This window comes from Thermobia domestica, chromosome 3 (genome assembly GCF_964235325.1).
Source record: "Thermobia domestica chromosome 3, izTheDome1.hap1.1, whole genome shotgun sequence".
Lineage (NCBI taxonomy): Eukaryota > Metazoa > Arthropoda > Insecta > Zygentoma > Lepismatidae > Thermobia > Thermobia domestica.
The window spans coordinates 27,453,195-27,480,067 of record NC_137456.1 but is presented as its reverse complement, the minus strand read 5'-3'; the positions used below and the strand labels follow the sequence as shown (position 1 = coordinate 27,480,067).

Here is a 26,873-nt window from a genome sequence, read left to right as displayed (position 1 = left end):
TATTTACATTTAATTTTGCATTCCTTAAAAAACGAAACAAATTTTCAGACAAGTGTTTTTTTTTTATTTATTTTTTTAAACACAATACGGTTTTTGTATTGCGTTGTGAAGCCCTCCAAAACATTGAAAGATACTATTACCCAATTCCAGAGCTACTACACTAATCTTAACGATAAAATCACGAGTTTATAAAATAAAATGCAATTGTTACAATGGTTACATAGATATGACGAAAAGAAACCTCGAAGTACGGGTTAAAGAACATTTCAGACGCTAATGTGGAACACCCAGTTTCGGGCCTATCGGAATAACTTGACAGGAATACAACATACTATTGACAGTTAAAAAATTGTATTTGGTGCTTACAAAAAATTAATACATTTGCATAAGAAATTCAAAATTAAATTTAGATAGGAGCTGATAAAGTAGGGAATGGGAAGCGGCAATTGGGAAATCCATATAGTTCCCTCGATTTTCATCTTCCTCTTTTTAACTCCCAATATTTTCTTCTATTTTTTAAATCATCAATCACCTTTGTTCTTCTTCCTATCCCTCGCTTTCCTTCTATGATAGTATGAAGAAGACAGTTTCGTCGCAAGATCTGTCCAATCCAACAATCCAATTCGCCTTTCTACGAAGGATGGTGACTAGAAGAGTCCTCTTCTCTCCTATCCATTTTAAAATGTCTTTCTTTGTAATTCTTTCTGTCCATTTTATCTTCATCTTCCTGCAAAACCATATTTGAAAGCTTTTTAAATATTTCTTCTCTAACTTTCGTAATCTCCAAGTCTCTGCACCGTAAAGGCCAATACTCCATATATAGCACTTGAACTAAGGAAGAAATTGGTCAAGTGCTATATATGGAGTTAATAATATATATATGTAACATAGTAGTACTATGTCACAAAGAATATCGTGGTATTGAGATCAAGCAGTATATCTCCTGAACGTGTGTGGTAAATGCGTTTTTCTGCAATAGCATCTAGCATCTATTATGGAGACAAAAAAGATTAGAATACTAGGAAAGTAAATATTAAAAAAGGAGAAAAAACTCAATATACTATAGTTGAATATATTTTATTATAATTCAGAAAGAAATACGTATTTCCCAATACTGAAGAAATAGTTCGTTCCATATCGGATTACCTGGTCTGTCGGTATACAATATTTCCCTTTTGAATAACAACACAGCATCTCATTATTATTATTTTACAAATCCCAATATAAATACACTTCTCATCAACAAGTTGATTATAACAGACAAAGTAACATATCAATCATCCTAAGTTTTGTTCAGAATATTTCATACACTAATAAAAAGCAAGTTATCTAAAGAGTTTCAACACTCATTTAGAAACCCTTATGCGTATCAGAGAATACACTAATGGTAAAGCATAGAAAATATTACTAATGACAGTCGAAAGTTACCTTGAATTTCTTTACCTTCAAAAAATCAAATCAAATAAATACGGAATATAAAAGACATATAAAGCCTACCCGGTCGTTCGTCCAAATTGTATTAGGCTTCATTTGTTTCTTAAAAATCCTTCAGTAGAAAGAGGCTTAGGGATTGTTCTCTCTTACCAGTGCACCTTCTAGACATACATGATATCTTATCCATAAGCCCTTTATTTTCCTTTATTATTTATTATTAATTTTTAACTACCTGATGATGCATAGTAGTACTTGCTGAAATATTCTTTTTATATGCATGTCTTGGTAGGCTCTTTTTACATGATATTTCAAGAATATATGGCAAACTTTAGAAATGTCCTGACTCGTAGATAAAAATTCTGATAATATGGGTCCGGAAATGTTTAAGCAAAATATGGGTCGGTATTGAGTCACCGATTTTTTTGACAAAACAAGTTTTCTGGGGATAGTGGCTGAAGGAGAAATCCATCTCGCTTCCAAACACGTTCCTGAACACCCTACTTGATAACATCAAAATCACTGATATCTTAGTTCAAGCTTATATATAGTCCACAAACTCAGCGAGTGCTACGTATTATGCTTGTCTTAGAAATTAATTTGGTTAATTATCCGTATCAGAGAATACACTAATAGTGTAGTATAAAAATTAATAAAAATATTAATTCGAAGTCAAGTTATTCTGAATTTATTTATTATACATCGAAGTGAAAGTAGAGGGTACTCATATACCAAGCCAGACCACTTGGCATAACGGCCCGATTTGTGAGCCTGAGCCACTCTACGCCATCTGTTAGTGATTGGTGGAACTACGTCAAGCCTAGGGACGAACGCGTGGTCAGCGGACGCCGAAAATTGGGGAAGCACTGGCCAGGAATCGAACTCGGGACCACGCGGACATGAATCCAAGGCTGTGACCACTCAACTACGGTGTCCCCTAGGGTACTCATATACTAGTTAAAATAAAAATACTCAGATTATTTTTTTTTTTTTTTAAAATAAAGCTCTTGGGATTGCCATCCTTATCCTCAGTACATAGAATTAAAGAGCTTTTACATTTCGCATTCCATGTAGCACCGACGTTACGAAGGGCGAGATCTATTCTTAACATGGCTTCCGAACCACGAGATCTACTTTTAACAGGCTTGGATACAGTGCAGTTTGTGAGTGTAGACTCAATCATGCAAGGTCAATCATCACAGCATAGGCCATTCCTTATATCATCTCGTCTCCAAGAAAGGGATTATTGGAAGATGGCACCGGCTCCAGCGTATAGAAGCAAAAAAGAAGAATAAGTGTGGTCGGCCATATTAAATCCTTTACAATATTTTGTCCAATCCTAAAGACTTCACCTCCTAATTGAAAAGCAACATAGAATAGTTTTCCCTTTTGATCTCCTAGGCATACATGGTTATATTAGATCTAATATTGAAAATAAATTTCAGAAATACTTGTCTCAGGTTTTTCTATTATGACGCTCTCTCTCTTCCTAACATACTTGATATATTTCAAAACGTTTTGGATGTTTTCGGTTAATGTTCTGACAAAATACTATTGTTATTTGAGATTTCCTTACTTACAGTATTGCCAGAATCGAGTAACGAGCAAACTGATTTTGTTTGCTCTTAATATTTCTATTTTATACAGTTGCATGGAGAACATATACAACATATATTGTCAATAATTAAGGGGTCACAGAGGTGTCAATGATTAAAAAGTACGGGAAATGTCAATATCCCCCCTCCCCCAAAATAAAACCTCTGAAACTAAACCTTTCCGGATTTACATTGTTAATTTGTAAAACTCACAACATTGTGCCTTATTACCTATCGCACGTATCAGGAATACATTTCTAAAATTTTACCCTTTATTTTCGAAATATCTTGTATATTTTTATGTTTATTAACAGTAACATGTTATTATGCAATATTAACAACATGGATTAGAAAATACTGGAGTGGACAGGTGTGTGTCTGATCGAAGTAAGAGAACAGAAAAAAAAGTTAATTCTAACATTTTAAACTCAGAACCCATTACGCTCATTAAAACACTTGTTCATATTATATAAAAAACCGTATACACTTATTTATGAAAGACAAAAAATATATTACGTTTGCACATTATATATATATATATATTTCCCCTTTCTTAAAGAATCCCCACAAAAAAACAACAAGGACACTTCAAAAAATTATGTCTCAATAAATTAATGGTACAGGTTCAGACTTGTCTATGAACTAGCATTTACAGGTACTGCCGTTTGTTTATATAACATATATATAGATATATATATTTGAACTCAGTCTACGGAGAAGAAAAAACAAATTAATATTATCATCATTGTGAATATTATTACTTTTCTAAAGATACTTGCACTAAATTTTACAGTTGTAAGCATTCAAGAAGGAAAAATATTCTACAGCGAACAAAGATAACTTACGTACACAAATATTATTTTATATAATAGTAAAGACTCTGAAATATTATGAAAAAAAAAATCTACTTATACATATATATATTTATATATATATCTATCTAGTTTATGAAATTATGCACTGCTAAGTGATAAAAAATAGTTGCATATACAAGCATTACGTCTTTTATTATTATTACTATTACTATTACTATTATTATTATTATTATATGTAATGGCAGCAATGAAGTTGTAAGTACAGGTATTGAAACATACAAGAAACTAATGTATTTTGCGAAACACTAGAACACATATCAAAGCAATAATATTTAACTAACATTTTTAGTATTATTTTTTTAAAAAAGAAGAACACTTTATCCGAGCGAAAACTTAATATAACCTGGACACTAGTGAAATTGTGATCCTTTTTGTACTATTATTGAAGTAGATTACTTTAAGAATTGTCATGGTTATTCTAAACGGCTAAGATTCGTTAATGTAGTCACATATACAGTAGAGTACCGAAAATTCGGCCTAATGTAGACCTCAGGTTGGCCGAATTTGTGAAAATGTCGGGTTATAAGGAATAGGGTTTAAAAAGAATAAGTACGGGTGTTTCCTCAGAAAATACAGTACTGTACTTCTATGTATTGGTTACTTGAGAATACACCAGAGAATAAACTGCCCAAATATACCCTTAAGAAATCGACTAACCTTGGCAAAGGTTGCAGGTCAACAACGGCTGAGCGCGCGCCGACGCCAGACACGTGAAAGAGTGAGAGTGTGACGCGAGAAAAAGGTATGCGAGAAGAGAGGAGGACACGCACAAGGGCAATGACCTTGAACGGGTCTGCGCGCGTTTTTTTTTTTTTTTCGCCTTGTCAGGGTGTGGCCAAGTTATTCGGACTGCCGAGTTTTAGGAACTCTACTGTACTATTAAATAATCATCTTTAAAAAATATTTTTGATATTATTTACTACATTCCAGTTCAACCTTAATTCCAATGTTTTAATTCTAAATATAATGTTTGTTTGTTTATATAATGCACTATTGTTTACGCTTCTGTAGATATTATGTGTAGTAAATGCAGTTGAACTAAATTTCTCAACTGTACAAATTCAACGATTAAGATGCTTTTCAAGCAGACAATTACCATATTTGGCAAGCAAATACTAAAGTCCTAAAGCTTAAGAATAAAACAGGTGTTTTATTACACAAATAATATTACCAAAATAACCATCGCAGATGTATGCCACGATGCCAGCGACGCAAATACGCTAGTGTCAACGGAGCAAGAACTCGCTTTAGCGCCTTCCTGACCAACTAAACTAAAACGCTCCCCCAAATATTTGCCCAATTTTACGCCCTTTCAATCCGGCGCCCGGAGCACGAGCCCCGTTTGCCTCTCCCCCCTAGTTATGTCGCTGCACGTCTTTTTCCGAGATTTGGGATGACTTTTTTTTTATTATTATTATAGCAAATCCGGTCTTCGTGTATAGTAGTGGGGACAAAGCAATACACCATACTTCAACAATATTATGACGATCGAATTCATGGTAGAGTTCAGCACGCGATGGTGATGTCACTTGTCCACCAATATCTACGATTTAACGACTTTTGGTTCTAGGAAAATTTCTGCCACTTTTTATGAATAGCTACTGATCCAAATGTTTTTCTTACACTATATTTCTGCTTCGTTAAATGCTAATTGGTATTACTTCACATAAGAACATCTGGTTGTGATGACTGAAGTGATGTTAAGTACTGCGGAATCACTTGTCTCATCGCGGCGGCCACAATTAAGCGTCAGTGCCGGTTTTCCAATGAATACTAACATGAATTCTTCATTTAGCTGTACTATGAGATTTACCTACTTGAAAATTGCATCGCAAACCTATTGTGTAAGCGGTTCTGCAATGTTTTATGAGAGGTCTTAACGCTTTTTTCCTTTTTAAAATTTATTTATTTATGGTTTTCGTTATGTCTCCTGTAGGATTGTGACTGCACCTCAAGTCTCGGCTTTCTGAATTCTTGAAAATGCCTTCCAGGAAGACTGATCTCGGTTCCCAACCAAATCTTACGAATTTTATGTTCTAATCGTCTCTCATGTTAATTTTACTTCCCGTTGCTTCAACAGATTACATTTCCATTGAAAATTATATAATGAGATGTACCAAAGTTTCATTGACCATTGCATGAGTCTCATACTTCCTTATAACCCTTAGATCGGATTTTCTTCTCTAATTCGCTAGTGGCTACTTCAACTTACAAATTTCACGTAAGCTAAATGCCGAGATTCAGGGCGTGTTCGTTTTGAAGGGAGCAGAAATCACGTGAATATCTGGAGAAAAACTAACATCGTATCTACACAGTCATGATGACTACTTGGCTGTCTTCCAAACAGAATTTGTAATAACTAGAGCCTGTCTATCTCAGGTGTACCCTCGGAAAATATGCCAACTATAATTCGGCCCCACCCCTGCCACCCTCTTACGGAAGAAACCCTCCCTTTGCTTAGGAGAAAGAAGTGAATGACTTCAGCTGTGTTGCCAATTTGTCATTCAGTCGTTTGGTCTTGTACGTGTGAAGATCGTAGGCTACTTAGAACGTGTAACAAGACAGCACAACCAAGTCCATGAAATAATTCCTTGTGGCAACGCTGCCGCATGAAACAATTGAAAGATCTTGGCCGCAGCAACTTGTCTCTCCTCTTTCGAGGGAGGTACAGGAAAACACACATCGACAGTAGCGCCAGAAGGGGCACAGTTCAAATAGAAAGGCTCTATAAGCGTATTCAATAAATCTTACTGAAAATCATATGTAACTGTAAATGTTTTCCTTTTTACGCAATAAGTTTATTTAAGACACAGAAAACAATAATGCCTTCGATTATTAAATTCTTGAACATATTAGATTACAGTGCCACTACAAGTTAACATGTACCTCGAAAATTTGGGAAAACATTAGCACAGGGATGCAAATAAGCAACAAAATTTTACTAGCCCAAGAAAAAAAAATGAAATGAAATCTTTGAGTTTTACGTCCCACGGTTATGCCGGTTAGGCTAAAGGAGACGGTGATGATGAGAGCTGAGTGAAATGGTGGAATGAAGAATGTGGGAGGAAACGGGAGAACCCCGAGAAAACTCACGAGCACGGTGTTTGTCCACCACAAAGTTCACTTGGCGAGGGCTGGGATCGAACCCGGGACCCCAAGCACCAGAGGTGAACGCTCTACCACTGAGCCACCGCGCCCCCTAGCCCAAGAAAAAACTACTAGCCCAAATCCCATGATAGAAATAACTTACTTACCTTCGGTATTTTATTAGTGGTATTAAAAACTCGCCCACACCAATAAACCACTCGCCCCGGGTGAGTGGTTATTTGCATCCCTGCATTAGCATCATGCAAACGTTAACGTCACGGCTAGCTTGTTGCATTCAACATATCTTTTTAGCAATAATTTTGTTACAGGTATAAGTGCCGGAGATTTACAGACAATTATCTTCTCTCCATGACGGAGTAATTGTGTAAAAGTACATCATGGGGAGACCGTAACTTTGGTAATGACTGTACTACATGTATTCTGGTATTATGACTTTAGTTAGTCAATAAGTTAACATAGAATTATATTTTGAGAACGATACGCCACAAGAAAAAAATATATATTATTACAATATCTGATTATTACATTCCTTGCTCTCAGCACTTTTTATGTATATTTATTTATTTTAGGTCCTGTTTGCTGTAACTGTGTAACCAAATGATTAATGCGTGTGAGTATGCGAAGTGACGGGGACGGGGATTTAAGGGATTTCTCTCCGATAAAAATTATCCGTTTTGGAGAACATTTTCATTGCTGCCAGCGATGACTTTTCCCTCAAGAATTTTTTTGAGTGGTCATGAGGATAGAAGATAAGAAATAATATTATGTAACCAAAGTGCCCCCACCCCTTAAAAATGATTTAGTTTTTCGTAATCAGTGCTACGTCCATTAAAAATGATCTACTTTTACGTAATCATAAGTAAAAATGACCTAATATTTTGTAACCAAAGTGCCACGCCCACTTACAATGTCGTCTTTTTTTTTTTTTTTTTTTTTTTTACGTAATTACACTCCCACCGTGCAATGCATTATGGAAAAAATCACGATCTGGTTACTCTTTCTGTGGCAACACTAAAAATCCCCCCCCTCCCAAATACCTGTTCAGGGGGAAAAAAGCATTACTTTATGTGTGGACGTTACCTGCAACACTGTGAGATGGCGACGTATTATACATATAACTATATGGTCATGAGAACAACTTTTATTTTGTAGAGGAAAGTACTACAAGAACTGAATTTGATGGGCGAACTTGCAAGCACATCTTCGATATAATAAGGTTTGATGACTGAGTACGTATATGGATGAAGTTTACTCCCCCCTCCCCTGGGAAAAATATTCAATTCCCCCCCCCCTAGTGCACGTGGCTCGGGTTAGATTCCCAGTAGAGGTGGAGCTGTTGATCCAGAATCGTGAGGTAATTGGATAGATACTTTCATTAGGAGGTATTAAACTTCGGTTTTGAAAGCCAGATTTCCCTGCGATGGAAACTGATCATACGTAATCTGGCCAACCATAACAGTTTGTGTCGCGAGTCTCACAGACTTTAGTTTCTCTAATAAGTCTAACTTTAATTCTCAAAGACATAATTATGAACTTTACTTTTGGCTGTTATTTAGATATTTTATATGTACTTTAAATGAAGGCTGTAATATGTTCTTAATTATGTTTCATTGCCTTCATGTGAATATGCATTTTATATCTGATGTTCATCTACTTTTCGTAATAGCTGGTATTATTCATCCCATTATGGCAGTAAATAAAGCAAATTAAGTTTGATTAGAACCAGTGTTTTATTTCTAGCTGTATGAATTACCATTGCCATTTCTAATAAATATAGCAAGATACTATTGACACACACAGAGTGAAAAAAATACACGAGTGGACCGAGATTCGAAACCCGGTCTCTAGTTTACCGTGCTGATACGTTACCGTTTGTACTACCTAGTCCGCGAGTAGAATTTGTGATATAAAATTAGTTAAAACCAAACCACCTGACGTAACGGTCCAGCGCCATCTGCTAGCGATCGGCTGAACTACGCCCACTCTAGCGGCGAGCATAGGCGCATCAGGAGCTTTCTAGATCTAGTGGCCGTCAGGTCTTGTTTCCACGTGACTCCCCAGTTTGCCTCACAACACTGGGTGGAAGCACTGGCCGGAAATCGAACCCGGGACCACGCGGACATGAGTCCCTATAAAATCAGTTATTTCCTTAATTTATCAAATATGAAGTAATATTATCTGAGAGCAAATATTAACTCATAGTGTCATTCTGCATTTGATTGAAAAAAAAAAAAAAAATGGAAACAGGTTTATTTACGAAAACATGTAACAATATTGCATATTGTTATTGTTGTTGCAACGCATCATGGATAGATTATAGGGAAGGAGAGAATAAGGTTAACTGAAGTGTTAAGAACAGTATTAAGAAGCTATTTTAGGACAAAGATATTAATTAAGGGTCGTAGTACAAGAAACCTTTTAAATTTGTGGCATGTGATAGTGATGGCAAAATACTTATGATGGTGGTATGATGAGTCGTAATAAAGATACACATCATTATTGGCCGTTTTGTGTCCCAGTGTTACCCCATTAAATCACATTTTTGAATGTTTTCTCTATTTCCTGTTAGTTACACACTGAAACCACGTTGCAGCACTGATCATTGCTTCAATCTACTATACAAAAATGCAACTAAATCTTACCTAAACCGTAAAGAAACCACGTACAAAGATAATAGTGACAAATCATAAATGATATTTTCTGGATCGGGATCTGGGAAAAAATTAAATGAAATCTTTTAAGTTTTACGTCTCACGGTTATGCCAGCTAGGCTAAAGAAGACGGTGATGATGAGAAAAGGATGAAATGGTCAAATGAAGAAAGTGGGAGGGAACGGGAGATTTCCGATAACCACCCACGCATACGGTGTCTGTCCATTACAAAGTTCGCTTGGCGCGAGCTGGGATCGAACCAAGAACCTCATGCCCCAGAGGTGAACACTCTACCACTGAGCCACCGCGGATCTTCTATAGAGATCTGAGTATCATCTTAATTAGTTAAGCATATACAAAAATTCATTTTTTTTTTTTTTTTAGAATATTTTTATCCATGGTCCTAAAAGGGTTAAGAAAATCCTCTGTGCACGGCCTGGTTTCTTGACATTATAGGAAATCAGAGTGCTTTAAATCGGAAGATGTATCCCTAATTCTAACGTTCAAACCTTCTACTCTGGCACTTAATGCCCACGTTGTTGATTATCGTTTCTAAACCACAAAGGAATGAAGTATCCATCATTCTACTCCTGCCCTACTGGCTTCACAGAATTACGTTAGGGTGAATGGTCTAGAATTTACTTCAAGCAGAGCGCTTATGGACCCTACTTATGATTCTTATTTAGCCATTATATATGTAAACATTGCACTTGTACTTTGGGAATGAAACTGTTTTAGCTATTATTATTATTATTATTATTATTATTGTGTAATTTCCTAATTTCTTTCTCTTCTGGATGAATTATCAACTCGAATTTGGCAATTATGTGTGTTATACAGTAAATTATACAGTCGGCAACAGAAAAACAATTTCTTCCTTCAAAAGCTTCGAAATGAAGAGTTACTTAATTATTTTAAATTACACAAATATTCCATTCAATCCTCTCGAAGTTACTAGCAACGATATATATTACATCGACTTTGTTGATAATTATATTTTTTTAAATGATTGCTTTTTCAATTATTTGTTTAGCGTAATGGTTGGTGCGCGTTTGATTTCTAATGAGAGAGTATCGTGAGGAAACTGGAATGCTACCTTTAACAGCGAATTCCAACTCAGAATGCCAGAAATGACGATATTGGGTGTAAAGCCGTCTGGTCAACCATACCCCTCATGATCTATAATACTACAGAGTTTAGTTTTGATCATTTCCACTGCTAACGATTTTGACTAATTTGGGCAACATTTGGGACATTATGTTAATTTCCTGCCTGCTCAAGCTGCCTACCACATTTGGCTACAACAGACGGCACTAAATTATATTTTAGTACTCTCTGGCTGACGGAGGGAACAACAGAAGTTCCATATCAAAAACAGTGATTGATCTTTGGTTACCCACCAAATTAACATGCCCAAAGGAAACCCTCCGCCCCCTCTCCCCCCAAAAAATCAGCACACATTTCTTATTACTTTAGCACCCGCATAGCTGGAAGATAGTAATCTATCCCATATTCGAAAGATTTTTTTTAAACTATCAAACTTGGCCTTCAGTGAAGAGCCATTACATCTTTTCTACGCATTATAATAAGGCTGCACGTCAACTACCCTCCGTAGAATGTAAGTACAGGCTATTTGAATAAAGTTAGAAGTCTACCCCGTGCGTTTTGTTCAAATCATCGTTATTAGCCAAATCAGTTTTATAAACAGCAGCTTGAAACTGCTCTGCACAAGTACGACGAAAAAAGAACATATATATATATATATATATATATATATATATATATATATATATATATATATATATATATATATATATATATACATGGACTTTCTTTGTTTTAACAATATATATAGATTATAGCATGTTTTTAAACAAACACTATGCACTTATTAGACTTTGTATTTCCACATATTTCGCAATGAATCAGTTTTGTGTTTAAGTAAATACACATATGGCTTTATGTATTATTATCAACTATGTTAGAAATACAAACAAAAACCCATTTTCAACGGGAAACAAGAGAAAGGATACTGGAAGAAAGTTACCCATAGTTAAAGACACATATGGCTTTATGTATTATTATCAACAATGTTAGAAAAAAAAAAAAAAAGGAAAACAAGAGAAAGGATACTGGAAGAAAGTTGCTCATAGTTATACATATTAAAGACACCCCTATGTGATGAAATTAAGCTAAAAATCTCAATCAAGATAAGCGTCCCAACGATTCGAACTTGAAACCTCCTAGGTGCGAAATAAAAACTTTCACCTTTCTCAGTTCGATTTTCAAACAAATTTTCTCTTTAAAAGGTACGCAAAACTACTACACATTCACAATATTATTAACAGGGATAATGTGAAACATTTGCACGCTGGAAAATAAACAATATTTTTACAGTCGCTAACTAACCTCTTTTGTCATTTTTCAGTGACTAAATGAGCTAATTTTGAGTAATGTTTAGTATAAGCTTAGAGAACCATCTCTTCTACCAAGATAGATTTATGGATTTGAGTTACAGATAAAATAAATTGTATAAAATTTTATCGGTTTTTCCATATTCCAGGAGATCTCAGGTTAATAAGCGTCAAATAACACCACCATTAAAATTCATAGGAAAGATTCTGAGTACATTTTAATCAAATGACTACATTTACCACACATGAACATCAAATAAAATTTGTTACTGTTGAACTAGTATCTGTTGGATTTCAGTATCTATCACTTTGTGCTATTAATATTAGTTGCATTTTTGAAGGAACTATTTCACCTTTATGTTAAGTGAGACTGACCTCATATGATATTATATTTCATTCTGTAACTTTTGCATATAAAAAAAAAGCCAATGGAAATTAACTTTTCTTGTATTCTATGCTCAACTGTACTTTTCAAGCTTTAAAATAAAGTTACGAATGTATTTAAGAATATTTGCAAATGCATACAATCGTAAGAAAGAAAGAAAGAAGAAAAAAAAAAAAACTATTCTAAGTCTGGGACAGAAGGATAAAAGAAACTGTTCAATCACACAAGAAAAAACGAACCTTAACAGAGAGACAGGATTCCAACTGAGTCAAACATGGACACCAATCATATCCCGCTATTTCAAGCACCAATCAGCAGCCGCCATTTCAACCACCAATCAGAAAAGTCCAATCACACATACATGAAATATATATTCCATACACTCTATTGCTCCATCATATTCGCCTGAAGATGTGGATGATGTCAACCCTCAGATATAACAGTATTTACCTCGCTGCTAGTCCAAGAAGACCTGTTCACAATACGTCGCCAGGAAAGCTTCAATAGAACTTTAAATCTACTGTACTTATATTTTTGGTTAATAACTTCGGACAGAAGGAAAGTCCGTTTTGACTGGAGTCCCATTTTACGAACCTTTCTTAAGCGGACGTACTTCTCAAGACTTTACTGACAAAAGAATTTGTCTACGGGTGTTTGGAACTTTTGCTTACAACTGTACTCAATTTTCTGAAGCAACTACATTTACTATGGCTTGTGGTGGACTACACTGTGTCCGTAGGTTTTCTTGGGATACTCCAGTTTCCTCCCACATTATCTTCCACCAATTCTATCATTATTATTCACTTGCCTTAATCACCCGTCTCCCTTAGCCTAAAATACAAAATCGTGAGACGTTAAACTGAAATATTTCATTCCAATTCATTTCATTTTTACATTTAATACAACTTTCTGTTTCATTGAATTTACGGATCTTCTCAACGAAGCGTTAATATAATCAGTCCTTAAGAATGTATTAGGCGAATACATTTTTATTATTTTAATTATTAAATTAATAATAATGTCTTATTAATATTCAAAACTTCATTAACAACAATTCGAGGCACTTCATCCTGTAGAAAACTTCTTCCTCTACGTCGTAATCACTACTATTTTATTATAATGGAAAACAAGAACAACTTTTATCTACAGAAGCGTAAGCTATACATAAAGTATTTTACCATGATTTAACCATTTTACTTAACTTCAACCAAATATACCATCTTCTCAGTATTTGAGTTGTAAATTTGGTGTATTTATGCTTCAATATTACTTAAAATCAAAACCATACATTGCATTTCTTCTGTTCCATTATGCGTGCTTTTCTTCTGGAGCTTGATTTTCACAAAATAAGTACAGTTTGCTTAAGTATGAACTACCGTATTTGCGCGAATCTAAGACGCCCTCAAAAGTAAGACGCACTCTGGCGAAAATTAAAAAAAACTACACTGCATTGATTTTAAAGAATGAAATAATAATAATAATAATAATAATAAACATGGAAAACAAATAATGTTATGAGAAATTAAAGAAACATTGAACTTACTGCTGGAATTTACGGTACATTCATGTGCATCTGCTGGTATTTTTTTTTTCCTAATGTAATTACGGTACAATATTTGCTTGCGTCAGTTTTATATTATACCAGTATGTAGCAATTTTTGGCAAAGCTCGATCTAATCTGGCCTAAATTTGCGTAAATCAAATCTAAGACGCAACTTGATTTTGAGGCAAAAAATTGACAAAAAAGTGCGTCTTAGATTTGCGTAAATACGGTAACTAAAGCAATCCAATTAACCGTTATGAACAGTAAATAAATTAATGTATTTGCTATAAGCAAATGTATAGTGAAGTCTACTATTAGGGAATTAATTAGCATGCGGACTTCTTAGTAAGTGACAACGTTTCTAAATGCAGATTTGATTAGTTTTTATCACAAATTAACACAAAATTAATATTGCATCGAACTAGAAGTCACACAGAAAATGTACGAAATAAATTTATTTTTTACACATTACATGAAATTACGTTACCGCCTTTCCCTTCTTAAATAGCTTGAAGCTTATATGCAGTACTTATTATATTCAATAGTAGTGTTATTTCGCATTCGAATTTCAAATCTGCCTTGCACTGTATGTTTAACATGAATTAATTCTGTTTTTAAGTATTCTTATGTTAACTTTCCAATAGATTTGCATACTAAGAATGAAATTTTAAATTTTATTTATAACAAAAAATTTACATATATATATATATTATTTTTGGAGCAATTTAACTATATCTCAACAAAATTTTGGTTTTCAAACAGAATGGAATGGATTTAGTCTCCAATAGGCATATTATTGTAAGGTATTGTTTATCAACAATTTAAGAGGCCTAAAATCACTGCAAAATTAAAATACTGCTAATTTTACAGTAATTATGTGATATATTCAAATAGATAAAACACAATCGAAATGTGGAACAAGAGCGTGCTAGACAATATTATTTTGCATAAGGTACCGTTATCACGAGTCACTTAGTAGCTTTCCGTTTGCAACCATTTAAAAACGCAAAAATAAATACCGATTTTCTAAATGGCTGGAAATCGAAAGCAGATAAGTGAGTCGTGATAACGGTATCTCATGTAAAATAATATTGTCTAGCGAGCTCTTGTTCCGTTTTTCGATTATCTTTTATCTATTTGAAGATATCAGATAATTACTATAAAATTAGCGGTATTTTAATTTCGCCGTGCTGGGGCCCCTTAAGAGATTCAGTCAGAACAAAAGTTTTTAAACTTCATGAACAAGAAATAAATTTCCCTTTTTTTAAAAAAAAAAATCACTTATTTACAAGGTTACAACTGTCAAATATGAAAAAAAAAAGAAACAAAAAGCTCCACGAAATTATGTTGCAGTAAATAAGCAGTGCAAACATAAAATAATATTTTAAATCAAAGTCAATTATGAACTTTAGTGATTATTTGCAACTTTATAGCAACACTGATTCTTCTTTTTATTACAAGAATGCGAACCATTAAAAAAAATGAACAAAGAAAATAATAAATCAAATAAAAACAAACTTTAAAACAGTCTTGTCATGTAGATAAGCTTTCGATTCACTTCAGTATAACAATTATTATGCTTCAATTCTTCAGACGCCTAACACGTCATTTCTGTTGGAAACACTATTAATCTGTCTAATTTCAGATATGTTTCTCTGCCTCTTCTCTCCTTTTCCACACCATTATTGCAAAATGATGTTATGCACAGCATGAATATTGCATCTTGCACACATACATACATACATACACACACGCGCGCGTTATCAACATCGCAATACAAAGTGCGCATAAGCATTCTAAAGAACAGTACACTTCCGGAGAAAAAAAGCAAAATAAGAATTCTGTCTCCACTTCACAGTATGTTTTTTTCAGACAAATTTATCCTTTCAACGGTATTATGATTATACTGTTTTTATAATTGGTTTATTTGTTTATAGTAGTTCTAGATCCTTCAGAAATTGCACTGTCAACACAATAAATACTTCACCTACACAAGAAAAAAAAACAAAAGATATAAGCGCACAAAGCATTCACAGTTTCTCTTGCACATTCACGAAAAAAAATTAGTAATAATAATAATAAACTGTCTTCAAATTCACAGCAACTAGTTTAAAATGCAGTCTTTTTAAACTTTAATTCTGGGGGACAGAATCCCCCAGGCCCTAAGTTCTACGATGATACACCGTACGTATGTTTCCGTACTTCATCAATTGCTTTGCACCATTCAAGGGCATAACCCTCTGGATCTTCTAAGTAGTACGTTCGATTAGGCTGAAAAAGAAATTATATTTTGTAAGAAACAACATAATAATGAATAAAGTTATTACAAATGATCCACCAAGTTTTAAAATCCTATAATTTTAAAACTAAGTATTATTTTGTCCTAATCATGCAACGGAAATGACTCCCAAATTTTCATATTTGTAGATACAGACTCCTTGTTAACCAGTTATGCAATACTAGCTCAGTTGTGGAATAGTGATTTTTCTACTAGAGGGCATTTTAGAATATGAGAAATGTTGATCCGAGGATAGTACTAAATAGAACCGCTAGGCCACCAGAACATTTATCTTCAGTTCTGCTTCGGAAACCAATGAAATATAATTAAGGGCACGGCGTTAACTAACATTTCACTTTATTTCATTTTTACGCTCCCCTGAGCCATCGACAGATATTGGAAATTGAATCACATGAATGAGTCATCTGTAACTGAGATCTTTATATTTTAAGCTCAAGTATTAAGAGGCCGGATCACTGCGAAATTAAAATACCGCTAATTTTACAGTAATTATGTGATATCTTCAAATAGATAAAAGATAATCGAAATGTGGAACAAGAGCGCGCTAGACAATATTATTTTGCATGAGATATCGTTATCACGAGTCACGTAGTAGCTATCCGTTTGAAGCCATTTATAAACGCGAAAATAAATGCCAATTTTCTAAATGGCTGGAAATAGAAAGCAGATAAGTGAGTCGTGATAACGGTATCTCATGTAAAATAATATTGTCTAGCGAGCTCTTGTTCCACTTTTCGATTATCTTTTATCAACCGTATTTAAAGATATCACGTAATTACTGTAAGTTTAGCAGTATTTTCATTTCGCCATGATGGGACTTCTTAAGTGTCCGAAGTAAGGCTCGGAAATAAGAGGGAGAAAGCCAGGATTTTTGAAAATAACTGTGCATCATTATTTTAACAAAGAATTAATGATACAGAAACATTATTCAAAACATTTTCGAATTTCAGTATAGTATATTTTCACATTTATTTACGGAATGTTATTCTGCAATTGTCGCGTAAGCCTTGCGTTCACCTATGGTATTCAGAACAGTATCCAAAATGTAGCAAATATAAAATATTAAATCTAATCCTAATTTTAATAGAATTAAATCGCAATAAAGAAACAATTAAAATTTTAAAACCATTAAAAGCTAAAAGACAATTCAAACAACGATGGTATTTATGTGAATGAATATTGACTATTGAATGCTATAGAAAGAGGTTCCTTCACTTGGTTTTATATTTTGTTATAGGCTGATTTAAGTACAAAAAAACATAATTTAGAGACATTTGTCCAGATACGTATCATGCTAACCTGCATTCAGAAACTGTAGTAACGTGCACAGTGCACACGAAAGCAATGAGTGTAAGAGGCAAAATGAAGATACATGAACACGTATAACAATAATTTGATTGTAGCAGTCTTTGTTATAATATTAATACAGTATTATACGAATAATTAGTACTTTATGTACATGTAACAATATTTACATATACCTCAAATACACAAAAATATACATAATGCAAAATTGCAGACACGTATCAATCATGAAGTCCGTAAAGCTAGTTCACCGGTTTATGCAAGAAAATGTTCCTTACATCTGTACAGGAACATTAAAATTGTATTAAAAACTAACAGTAACTTAGATGATATCTTTCACCGATTCGCTGATATACCACTGCAACAATATGTTATGTCACTAGTGTCAATATTATTGTCATTAAACTAAAAATATACACATAAAAAAATAAATCATAAATCACACAAAAGTTTACGAGCATTAAAAATTTCAAACAGAAACTCAACCTCCTTTACTTATTCGTGGCTACGCCACTGCTTAATTTAATTTTTAAAATGAAAATAAATTAAAAAAAAAAAAGTCCTGTGAGAATAAAATATTAAACAAAAATATTTATGTTCATGGAATAAAACACACACACATTAAAATTATCTAGGATTTCAAAAGACTCCAAGTGTCTACTATTGTAATTTTTTCAACATGCCTAGCGGAAGGTTAAATTTATCATTAAACAACTACTTCAAAATCAGTTTCAGACGAAAAAAGAATTATCAAACGATTTCTCGTAGTAGACATGCAGCTGAAAATGCCGAGTACATATTAACATAAAAGATTTTGTAATGAGGTTTTAAATAGCTTTGTCGCCATAACTATTGCGGATGTTTGCAATCTAAGGTTGCTGCTTGTCCCAAATTACACGAAACATCACGAACTCTATTTAAAAAAAAAGCAACTGACATTTGCAAATTTAGCATGATGTGTATGTGTATGACTATAGAGGTATGTTTCTATCGCTAAACTTTTTCGTAGTAGCAGCAGCAAAATCACCGCCAATTATGTTTCTCTGTTTTTGCTGGCTGAGTGATTCATAACTTTTGATTCAGGGTGTCTAATAAAATTCCAAAATGAAATTTCCTGACTTTTTCTTTACCAAACCATAAACTTTCGTAACATTCTCAAGAGCGAATTTGGTTGAATTTTCATGCATGCGATAGAAGTGTGCTTTGCTTGCGATTGGTAGTGTCTAAAGCCGATCATAGACATTTTTGGTGTGAATTTTGACAGAACAAAATTTTCCAGTCTGCACTTATATTTGTAGAAAAAAAAAAAAAAAAAAAAAAAAAAAAAAGCTGAATTTCGTGACTTTCATGACCGTTTCCTGATTTCGTGACCGATAAACACCCTGTTTGATTAACTAATCGCAACAAACTGACATTAAGTTTTCTCTTTTCGTGTATTTTTGGTTTAAATTTTCATTGCAATTGCCATTCGTGAATATATGTATTTCTTTCTATTATTTTTCATAACTTGCTCCATATACATATTTAGGTAGAGGAACTAGCGATTTACACATGTTCGATATATTCGATAAGTAATTCGCTTTAGGCCTACCAGAAGGTGACAAGCCCATTGTCATCACTTGAATGTTTACACACTAAAAAGATCTATTGTTTGAAGACTTTGGTTGATATCAATTAAAAACATAAATGACCTTTATACATCAATTTTAAAAAAATAAATAAAAAAAGGATAATAATTGTAAATATTATAGCGTGTAGCTTGAGTTTGAGTAAGTCATGTATGTAGTAAAAATTCGTTTTCTGCTACCATTCAGCTCTTGTTTGTACACGAAAATTTTATACAAGAAATCCTACAATAAGTGTTTTGGTCTAAAACAGACGTAATTTCCGTACTGAAACTAATAAGTATCATAAGAAAGTGGTATAATATCTGAAATAACGTGACAATACTTACAGTATGTACAAAAAATATCTTGAAGTTCTTGGGTTCTACTCTTAGCTCAGGACTCCAAGGAATTTCTCCTTTTAATACCATATTTACAGGATCAACGTAATACAAATGGGGACCCAGTGTTAATAGTAACATTCTTCTTCTAGCAAACAAACCCTAAGGAAAAATACAGATCACATTAACTAAAATTAAGAAAAGAACGTACAAGCAACATTTTGCGAATATAGTCTAGATATTTAACATGACTGAACTAATGATTTATTTAAAAAAGCGTTTAGAAATCGTTCAAACCTCGGAAGTTATATGCCTATATCTGTTGGTATACGTCGATGGCCGAGTACGATCAACTACATGAGGCAACGGATCCCACTTGGCAGCAGGATACAGTTCAGATCGGTGACGATGGTATAATCGTATCGTGGGGGCCATTCACGTGGTATGAAATGAGATCTCTGGTGCATCTGAGAACCTTCGTTACCGGCGAATGTTAAAAGAACCTACTCGCAGATCGTGTTCATCACTTTATTAGTCTCCAGCACCCTGCAGGCGATCTGTATTTACAGCAAGACAATACTCCAGCCCATCGCTCCCGAATTGTTGCTGACTGGTTCGATAAACACTCCATGAATGTGAAGACGCTAGCTTAGCCTCCGAGGAGTCTAGATCTCAATCCTATTGAGCATATCTGGAATGCCATGGATTCTATTGAGAGGGATATGTGCGAACTGGACTCTGGTTCAGCCAATCTTCGTGGATTGTGAGAGGCTGTGCAGCAATCATATATCAGTATGACTTCCCAATCATCCGGTGTCTTGTGAAATCCATACTACGCCGCCGTCAACAAGGCAAAAGGGAGTGTTACACGCTGTTAGCCATGTACCTCTAATTCAATTGCTCATGAGTGTATATTAAGTTCCCAAAAACATTCAACTGGAAATGTTGAATTTAACGCCCTTTAGGGTGAAAGGTGACGGATGATTAATGAAAGTGAATGATTGAAATTTTTCTTGTGCTTTTCCACCGGGAATCTAACCAAAGACCACATGTCAGCCACTTGACCAGCAAGGAAAGCACGTTCAATTACAGTTTAATTGATTTTAGTTTAGCGTCCCTTTCAGCAGCGAGGCTATATGAGACGTGGACCAACTGATTAACGTGGAATCCGAACCACATGAGCTCCCGCCGGGAATCAAACTCGGGTCTCCCACGCCAAAGGCGCGTACGCTAACCGCTTAGCCACGAGGAGCTTCCCGTTCAATTAGATTTTCAATTAGTGTCACTGACTGCGCTTCCTCCACTTTCGTTTCGAACACAGTGCAATTAAATGATAAGTTGTTAATGACTATTCTTTTGTTGTTGTTGGTGATACTGGTTGTTGTCTTGACAGTTAAAAGGTAACGTCAATGAAAGCAAGTCAAACATGGGAGACCCAAAGGGAAGAAAGGTATGCCTGGTATCTGGTACGGGCGCACTAAATATGTGAACACTCTTCCTTACATACGAGTCGAATTGAGAACAACCTCCTGATATTCAGGTCAAATTGAGAACCTTCTCCCTTCTCGAAGTAGGTTAAAGACACATTTTCTATTTTAAGAAAGCCAGAAACAATTATCTTCGCTATTTTCTTACATGGAGAATTTGTACTTCTCTCAACAGCATTACGAAAAATATAATTCGAATTATAATACATATTAACAGTCGAATTATATTTTTCACAATGCTGTTGAGGAAAGTGCAAATTCTTATATAGGATAACAGTGAAGATAATTGTTTCCGGCTTTCTTACAATAGAATATATATATATATATATATATATATATATATATATATATATCAACATTGCAAAGGGATTATAAACAAAGCTGTTAATTATGTAATTGTTCATTATAGCTTAGGATACTGTAATTGGATATAATGCCTATAGCAGTGGTTCTCAAACTAATTCCTATCACGACGCCATTTTATCACATCCTCTTATCAGCGATCCCGTTATAATTTCTGGTTTGTAATAAGCTTGTGCAGGATTTTTAATATACGTATTGCGGAATCTCACGATATCTGTTTATTTCTATAATAGTAGAATCCATTTGTTAGATATAGTAGATACAGTAACTTCCCTAAAAGCGAATGGATTGAAACCAAATTTGGTCAGTTCATTCATATTACAAATATCGAATCCAATCCGTCATACTGTTTCAAAATGGAGGCCGTTGGAAAATTTTAGAACTTTATAACTCCCTTAATTTTGGATATGATAAAAAAAATCTAATTTTGGTTTAAAAAAACTTGGACAGTTGTTAAAAATGCTATTGAGTATTTCAATTTTTCGAGAGGCCACTATTTTGAGTTACCTCATATTCTTGTGAATTTGGTACATTGTTGTATATGTATTCAGTATCACCAAACACTGTTAAGAGTCTTCATCCCGGCAAAATTAAAATACCGCTAATTTTACAGTAATTATGTGATATCTTCAAATATATAAAAGATAATTGAAATATGGAACAAGAGCGCCCTAGACAATATTATTTTGCGTGAGGTACCGTTATCACAAGTCACCTAGCGGCTTTCCGTTCTCAGCTGTTTAGAAACACGAAAATAAATGCCGATTTTCAAAATGGCTCGAAATCGAAAGCAGATAAGTGAGTCGTGATAACGGTTTCTCAGGTAAAATAATATTGTCTAGGGCGCTCTTATTCCACATTTCGATTATCTTTTATCTATTTGAAGATATCACATAATTACTGTAAAATTAGCGGTATTTTAATTTCGCCGGGATGAAGACTCTTAAAAGCAACTTGTTTACATTTAATATTCAGGAAACAAATAAAACCTCTCACCAAAAATATACCTTCAATGTAGCCAGCTTTCTGGAAATAAGACTACTCGCTCATACACATACGTGAATAATTCTGAAATGAACAACAAAGTATCCTAGACAAAACTAATCCCTTTTATTGCCGACAGAGTAATTTATCCATTGTTGATTTATCAACAAACGCAACACAACTATTGCGGATTAGTGTTTTCAATTTTAATTGTATTTTAATATGCAGGTTTTCTTGTGTTTGTATTTTTCTGGATTTCAATATGCCATTCTCTGGATTTTAATATAGTTTCATATCGTACCTCTTTCACTGAAATTGATTTTTAAACAACTCTGCACCTGTTGAAAATATTTAGTAGTCACATTTTTGTTGTTCTTAACAATATATATAAAAATAAAATATGTCTATCAGAACAAAATTTAAATAATATTTTAAAATATTTGCCGGCATTAGATTCTAATTATATTTCTCTTCCACTTATCTTAGCGACCCCCTAAGGGTAGCGACCGCCAGGTTGAGAAATCCTGGCCTATAGTGTATCTTTTAATAAATAACTAATAAATAAATAAATAAAATTCTATTTAATAAATAAAAAAATAAATAAAATTGGAATAAATTATACCCAAAAGGACTAGCTGTTTAAACTGCATTGCAAATATAAAATGTAACAAAGAAAAATTGAACTTTTGAACGTGTCACTAAAATTCTGTCTTTCACAATTTCCTAATACAAAGCTTGAATACTTTACCTTTCTTTTATCAACCAATCCTTGTTTCAAAATTAAATTATTTTCTACAAATTGATGCCACTTATTCTCCTGTTGTTGTACTCCTAGCCTCTGCCGGATTTCGTCTGCATTTAAATCCATAATTCCGGATTTCTTTCTTTCTGGTTGAGGCTTCTCAGGCTCAGGCACTGGTACTTTGCTCTCACCATCTTGCAGGTCCAAACCAAGGAGTCTGGTCATTTGTTTGTCATCAAGGCCTGGTTCTAAATTATCTGGAACCTGCTAACAGTGATGGTACATGCTTATGAATTCTGCATTTACATTTTCTAGTATGAGCTACTTTGTGACAAACATAAATGAAACCCTTCACTTAGACAATCTGGTGCTAGAATCAGTATGTGCTTAGCATAAATGTCCCTCATTACCAATTGTTTATTTGAATGGCAATGACTCCTCATCGAGATATGGAATAAAAGCATTGTCATTACCTTAAATTATTTACCTAGTAAGGTTCCTCGTCAAGTCAATTTTTCCTCCAATATTTCGAGTATGACACTTGGGCACTCATCTTCAGAAGCACAAAATGGTTTATATCCTTTTTCATAACACGATCTTCATTTTTTTTTTATTATTATAACAGTAGTAATTGTGAATATTGGGGAAAATTTTATCGATATTCAGAGTTTCCTACATTTCCCAATCATAAATAAATAAATTATAAATAGCTATTGGGAAAGGTGGGCGACCATAAGTATCAATAAAATTTACGCGATGTTCATAAAATATTACTGTTGAAATAATAAATGTATTAAGAAAAAAGATCGTGTTGTGAAACAGGACTTGAACTATAGTGCTCCTCTGAGGATGTCTCTCTGAATGTGGCACTTGAATACTGAAGGAAAAATTAGGAAGAAATATTACTAGGTTAGTAATTTAAGATAGACAAATAATTTCTCTATAAATCAATTAGCTATAAAAAGCAAAAATATCGCGAGTATTCAACAGCATGAAGTTTACCATATTTCCAGGATTTCATTATGTTAGGCGCATAGTACATGTAATGATAAACTTATTTTACAAAATATCTAATATATCTTACCATATACTTTTACAAGATATTCCAGGTATTTCCCATCGGAATTCCTAAAGTGCGAACGCATTGTGATATTAGACTTCTTTTATTATTATTATTATTATTATTATTATTATTATTATTATAAGTGAAAGTCGCCGAGCTGGTTCCAGAATCATGTTCTCACTGCTTGGTTGTTTTATAGAACTCCCCGCCTTACAATGATTATTTCCGTTCTTGACAGCCAATTTACATTGCGTTGCGGACCAGGACAAAATAAGTATCTTACTTGGTGGCCAGGCAAATTAAAAATAAATATATAAATAAAAATAAACATATAACTACACCAATTTAAGAAATATTATATAAATATTCTGTTCTATTTTACGTATTCTCCTTGTTTTTTCATGTGCTAGGCTGGCCAATTAGGGCTTGGGCTACCAACATTTGAAACTGACACTTATCAAAGTCGGCCCAGTCCCAACGCCTTACCTTGTAGGATGGGATTGTTGACCAAAAGGCTACAGAAAATATTTTTACAGTTAACGTCTCGGTTCAGGTATATTGTCACATGTAGCTATACTTTCTCTATTAATGCATGGAGCTCAGAAAAAGAATCAATCATATATTTTTTTATTCGCGATCCAGCTGGAACATACTCGTGGACAGATTCGGTCCACGAAGTCCTAATTTGGCCATCAATGCTATAAACGATGGTGAGTTCCATTTTCCTGAGTTGTTGCAGTCAGTCCCAAACAATGGACACGGGTGTTATAATGCCATAGGGTGTTTATCGTTTGGAAAGCACCTCGGTTAATTAAAACTGAACATTGACAATAATAATTATCTAAAAATAAAATAAAATGAAATCTTGCAGTTTTACGTCCCATTGTTATGCCGTGTACGCTTAAGGAGACGAGGATGATGAAAAATTAAGGAAACTGTGGAATAAAGAAAGTGAAAGGAAACGTGAGAACCCTGAAAAAACTACGCACACGGTGTTTGTCCACCACAAAGCTCGCTTGGCGTGAGCTGGGATCAAACCAATGACCTCATGCACCAGAGATGCACGCTCAACCACTGAGCCATCGCAGCCCCTGGCGTAAACTAGGATCCTGCCCAAGAGGATGTATTTGCTGGCTGGATGTATGTGCCAAATTCTCTCAGATTAAAAAGAACAGGTTCATTTGCAGTTCCTTTATGACGAGGATGATTCTATAAAATATTTTTTCTTTCTTTTTCGAAATCTTCTCATTATTAGTAATATTCACACGCTGTTCATGATATAATTTATTTTTCTAAAAGTAAAGCTACCAGCAGTCTAGGCTAGTTGTTCCCAACCTTTTTTGACTGATGACACACCTTACTGAACGCCGCGACATCCCAATACACTTCTTTGTTTTGTTTTGTTTTGTTTTATTACTAGTAAAATAAATTATAATATTGAAGCCTAGAATTTTCTATAAAATAATGACTCTTATCTAGTAGTGAGCATTATTGCTGCCGCTAGAGACGTTGACTGGTACACTCTGTCTCAAAGTTTATTTTAACTAATTATTAAATGATTAATGATTTTTAAATTCTAAAATTTTGCGACACAACCGCGGATTAAGATACACCGTACATGAACTTAGGCAGACTAGAGTACAATTTACCGTAGATGGAAATCATACGGATGGAAGGACTTAGAAGTATCGTATTCGGTGTACAAGCAACTTTGATACAATAGCAACCTTGTAGACATTGTAGAATGAGAAAAAGAATGGGGTAGAAGTGTTTAAACAAGTATCACATACTAGAAATAAATTAACATCTTAACTAAATTGCCACTTGTTGGTTTTGAATGCCTGCAAATTTTGTATATTATTTAGTTAGACAGCCATTTTTGTATAAATGGATAAACTGAGGGGTTAACCAACTAATAAAGATCTATATATAATTGTATTTTTAAGTTTTGTAAATTTAAAAGATGATGTAGCACCTGTATAATCATCAGTATCATGGACGTAATAGTTGTTTATTATATCTTGGAAATTTATTTGAATATATCTATATTACTGGATTTCATTCTCATGTATTTACAGAAATAGCATCCTTAATAAGCATACCATATTATGTTATTTTGTTCGGTAAAGTATAATTACGAGTGGCAGAAAAATATTCGCTACAAATCTGTATAGTGAGTTAATGTTATATTATGAAACAGCTCCATCTTCATTATTAGGTTGGCAAGAAAAGAAGGAGAATGTTTTCAATATCCATTTGCACAAGTTAAATTTCGCCACTGGTATCATGTTTTGGTAACCCGTGAACTACTTTCTAAATAACATTATTACTTAATTTTAATAACTATATGTGAAAACTATTTTATTTATTACAAACTAAATATAACTATTATTTAAAAAGTAGTTCACAGGATTGTAAAACAACATGATACGTAATCAAATGCAGTTGTTGAGTTTATTCCTCTAGTTGCTGCCTTAACTTAGTTTTTGGGGGAATTGTTATTCTGACAACACTAATTTCTATTGATGGCAACACTAAAAATTCTTCAGGTTCATATTTTCTGTTGCAGAATAACATTATCGATGATTGTAATAAGTTGCATTTCATTATCTCTTTTCACTTACGAAAAACAAGCAAAAGAAAAATGGTAAATTTTGTACTAGTTTTAGAATGTCATGCTCTT

General features: G+C 33.8%; 1 protein-coding gene across 11 annotated transcripts in view; it reads right to left on the bottom strand.

Annotated features, from left to right (window-relative positions):
• Positions 1-1,061: 1,061 nt before the first annotated feature.
• Positions 1,062-26,873, bottom strand: part of LOC145680250 (3-phosphoinositide-dependent protein kinase 1-like) — a 209,431-nt gene continuing 183,619 nt past the window's right edge. For 9 of the 11 annotated variants that reach the window (XM_081750589.1, XM_081750591.1, XM_081750592.1 and 6 more), the window contains 3 exons: positions 23,134-23,394; positions 19,561-19,713; positions 1,062-16,273 (listed from right to left, as the gene is read on the bottom strand). In XM_081750589.1, coding sequence (XP_081606715.1) covers positions 16,172-16,273; positions 19,561-19,713; positions 23,134-23,394 — 516 coding nt within the window. In that variant the 3' untranslated portion in view covers positions 1,062-16,171. The remainder of the gene's footprint in view (positions 16,274-19,560; positions 19,714-23,133; positions 23,395-26,873) is intronic. The other 2 variants (XM_081750585.1, XM_081750588.1) reach the window with 1 other exon arrangement.